General features: G+C 32.3%; 1 protein-coding gene across 1 annotated transcript in view; it reads right to left on the reverse strand.

The window, feature by feature from the left end:
- The window catches only part of LOC106789722 (cAMP-responsive element-binding protein-like 2), a 27,764-nt gene extending 25,187 nt beyond the window's left edge, over window positions 1-2,577 (reverse strand). Inside the window, exon 1 of the mRNA XM_014754183.1 lies at window positions 2,284-2,577. Coding sequence (XP_014609669.1) covers window positions 2,284-2,322 — 39 coding nt within the window. The 5' untranslated portion in view covers window positions 2,323-2,577. The remainder of the gene's footprint in view (window positions 1-2,283) is intronic.
- Window positions 2,578-3,689: the final 1,112 nt, after the last annotated feature.

Genomic DNA, 3,689 nt, shown 5'->3' on the forward strand with positions numbered 1-3,689 from the left:
AAACAATACCATCATTATATTATAGTTATATATATATAACTTAGATATAATTTAAAAAAAATTTATATGTAAAACAAAATAAACACAAATTAGTATATTAAAAAAATAGAAAAACTACTAAAAATAATCAAGAAAAATAAAAAAATATAAAAACAAATTAAGGGGATATCGACATACGGGTATGTGCGCATATGTAGATAGTTACATCCGAACGAATACATACACGCGTACACACATATATATATATCGCATAAAAGTTGAGGAGGTGGTCATTCGAAAATACCAAAAAAATGTTGGAAAATTATTGGAAAATGTCTATAAGTCGATAGCCAAATTCGATCGTAGAGAAATAGGAAAATGAGTTTTAAGCTCTCAAGTTAGAAATTACGAGTATATAAAAATATATATATTAAAAGAGAAAACTCACCGGTGCTACGCGTCGTGCGAGCTCCGACAACTGCGCAGTTCACGGGTTAAGAGGCTGCTTGCCTTTCAGGGACGTCTAACGCCGATACCGGCGCCCGTGACCACCGATATGAACAATCGACGCTACCGCCACCTACACGATTTTTTTAAAAAGCTCACGATGTAACGAAGCTCATTCGTTACATTCGCTCAAAACGAATCCGTTACTTTCAATTCCAAAACTTAACCTAACAAAATGAATTTTTTAACGTTTTGCTTTTTCGATTTGTTTTATTTTTTTGTCCCCATTTAAACATTTTTTAACAAAAAAAATTCTTTCGCAATGACGTTGCACGCGAATTCTCGATAAATGATTCTAGATAGTTCTCAATTGTTTTCGAACGAAAATAAAACAAAAGAAAAAAAAAAAACAGACAAAAAAGGAAGGAAGATAAAAGAAACGAAAAGGAGACGAAACACGACACACTTTGTATGCTATTTATAACGCTTATCTTCGTGCAACGAAGTAGAATAAACTTTGTAATGACGTATTAAAGCACACGACGACACACAACTAACACGCACACATATCATCATGTTAATGCCATAAGCGAACTACGTAAATCTTTTTTATTCATCGGCTTTTAAATGCAACGTGGAATTAAGTTTCCACGTCCTTGCATTTATTGCTAAGTGAGTTTAGATAGAATTCGATCGCACGAGTGAGTATCATCTTTGGAAACTAACGGGGAAATTTTTTCCAAACAATAAACGTTGCATCGTATTCTCCTTTTATCTAAAGAACGATGAAAAAGAAAAACAAAAGATAATAACCGCCCGACACCTATCAAAGTTAAAATAAAAGTTTTACAAATCTTTCGAATCGAATAACAAAACTTATTGTTTAAATCAAATTTTTGTTAGTAAAAAAAACGTTCTCAAATCGTACCAAATAATTCGGAAACAACTTCGAAACGTCAACTCGACTCTTATGATATGAAAGTACTACGTTGTAAGAATACAGAAGTGTATAGAACCTAATAGTCCCCTTTCTTATCGAACCAGATTCATTTTAATTACTACCGCGACCACCAGTGGGCGACAGTAGCTAGGATTTTATTCTTTGATAGTATTGTACCGTCATGGCGTTAAGTGTATACTACCGCCTACTGGTGGTAACGGTAGTAACTAAAATAAAACTAGGTCGACAAAAAAGGGAACTTGTGAATTTTTATGTACTTCTGTATTTTTTAATTGTACGTAAAATATTCAAACGAGACATATGTCGTCAAAAACTTGATATACATTAAATCGAAAGATAAAAAGAAGGTGCTCGGAAAATACAAAACTACAAAAATGTATCAGTCGATAAGAGTAAGCCAAATCGAATGGTAAATACTGACTATTGGTAACAGCGCAAAACAAATGAAAGGATAACGCTATCTTTTGTGAAGAATGCAAAACTACGTACACACGTGAGCATCGTATGACAAATACATACAAAGAGATTCGTGATACAACTATAATACCAATGCAACTAAACATTGCGGGAACAGGCGCCTCCCATTCTACCCACCCCTTTCCTAACAACCCTTCACTCTGGTCTGATTCTAAAGATCTTGACGTAAACGAGCGATCGAAACAACGCCCCTCGTCCTGATCAAGGACACAAACCCGCCGAAACATTCTATTTCTTTCCCGCGCGCCCTCCTTGCACAACATGGTGTAATAATCTATGACGCTAATCAAAGGACATATATATATATATATATATTTTGTTTTCTTTCTAAACTAGGATTGCATCATTATATGACGTACTGTTATTATTTTTATTTTATTTTTATTTTATTATTATTCTTTATCTATGGATCAACTCACCGTCTCGTTTTCTACTATGCACATCGGCTCCACTTCCATGTTCCTCCTCGAACGAATTTCTATCTGTTCCTTCCTCACTCGACTCACTACTCTCTTTCTCTTCACTCTTTGATTATTCGTTTTAATCCGATATTCCACTTCCTCAATAATATAAGTATCTATCTTGATTTAGTCGATCACTTTGGTCGTAAATATTTTTAATGTTTCTTCCGACATCAACGTGTACCAGCGTGTGTCTGTTTACAAACACTGCAAGGTCACCGCAATCCCCCCAGGCTTCTAACTCACGATGTTGGCCTGAGAAAGATCGCGAATTACGTCATAAAACACCGACTGCCGCGACACCCGCGCAGAAATTGGCTAATCAGTTGAAAACAAAAACTACATTATCTACCGAGTGAGAAACAGACGGTGGCGCTAATAACGGGCAAAACTGAAATTACTATTGTCGCGTATTTTCGAATATTATTTGTTGGGATACATTATTTTTGGAAAATCTATTTTAATTGACGCAAATGTAGATTGATGAGCTTGAAACATAAAAATAAATCGTTTAATTAATCTAAATGCACACGTTTTTTTTTTAATTATAAGATTTCATTGAATTTCATAGAAAAAAAATGTTTACTGCAATCTCGAAATAAATGTTTAATTCAAGAAAATTTATAGAAAGACAGGTTTTTCTAGCTTTAATATGATATCGGTCTTTTTTTAATCTAGTAAGTCTTTTTTCTGTACCTGTTCAAAGACAATCGTTCTCAACGAGTAAACTCCTTTAATTAATAATTAAAACAAAATATCTTTAATAGATTTCTAATTGTTGTTTGTTTATAAATGTATATAAAATTAAATTACACATTCACTTTGTGTGCACTACTAGTTATTAAAAGTTACTAGGAAATAAGAAAGTTTCAGATATATTGAAATTCTAGTAACATAGCTAAGGCGTTATCGGTAATAGTAGTGCTCTACCTTTATCTTACCATCCAAAAAATTTTCAAGCAATAATGCGAACAATTATGGATTTTAAATGAGCAATTAGTGAGCAATTAAGAGCACGTAATTATTTGTTTTTGTGGTGAAAATTTTTTACTTATTAATTGTTCGCATTATTGCTTGAAAATTTTTCGGATGGTAAGATAAAGGTAGAGCACTACTATTACCGATATCGGCTTAGCTATGTTACTAGAATTTTAATATATTTGAAACTTTCTTATTTCCTAGTAACTTTTAATAACTAGTAATGCACACAAAGTGAATGTGTAATTTAATTTTATATACATTTAAAAACAAAAAACAAGTAGAAATTTATTATAGATATTTTATTTTATTTATTATCTTTTTTTTCTTACAATCTAGTAATGTACATAGTAAAGTACTGCTTTTATATACAGTAACTGTTTAAT

The sequence above is a fragment of the Polistes canadensis genome, unplaced genomic scaffold (genome assembly GCF_001313835.1).
Source record: "Polistes canadensis isolate GaletaPanama2010 unplaced genomic scaffold, ASM131383v1 scaffold_198, whole genome shotgun sequence".
In the NCBI taxonomy this organism is placed as follows: Eukaryota; Metazoa; Arthropoda; class Insecta; order Hymenoptera; family Vespidae; genus Polistes; species Polistes canadensis.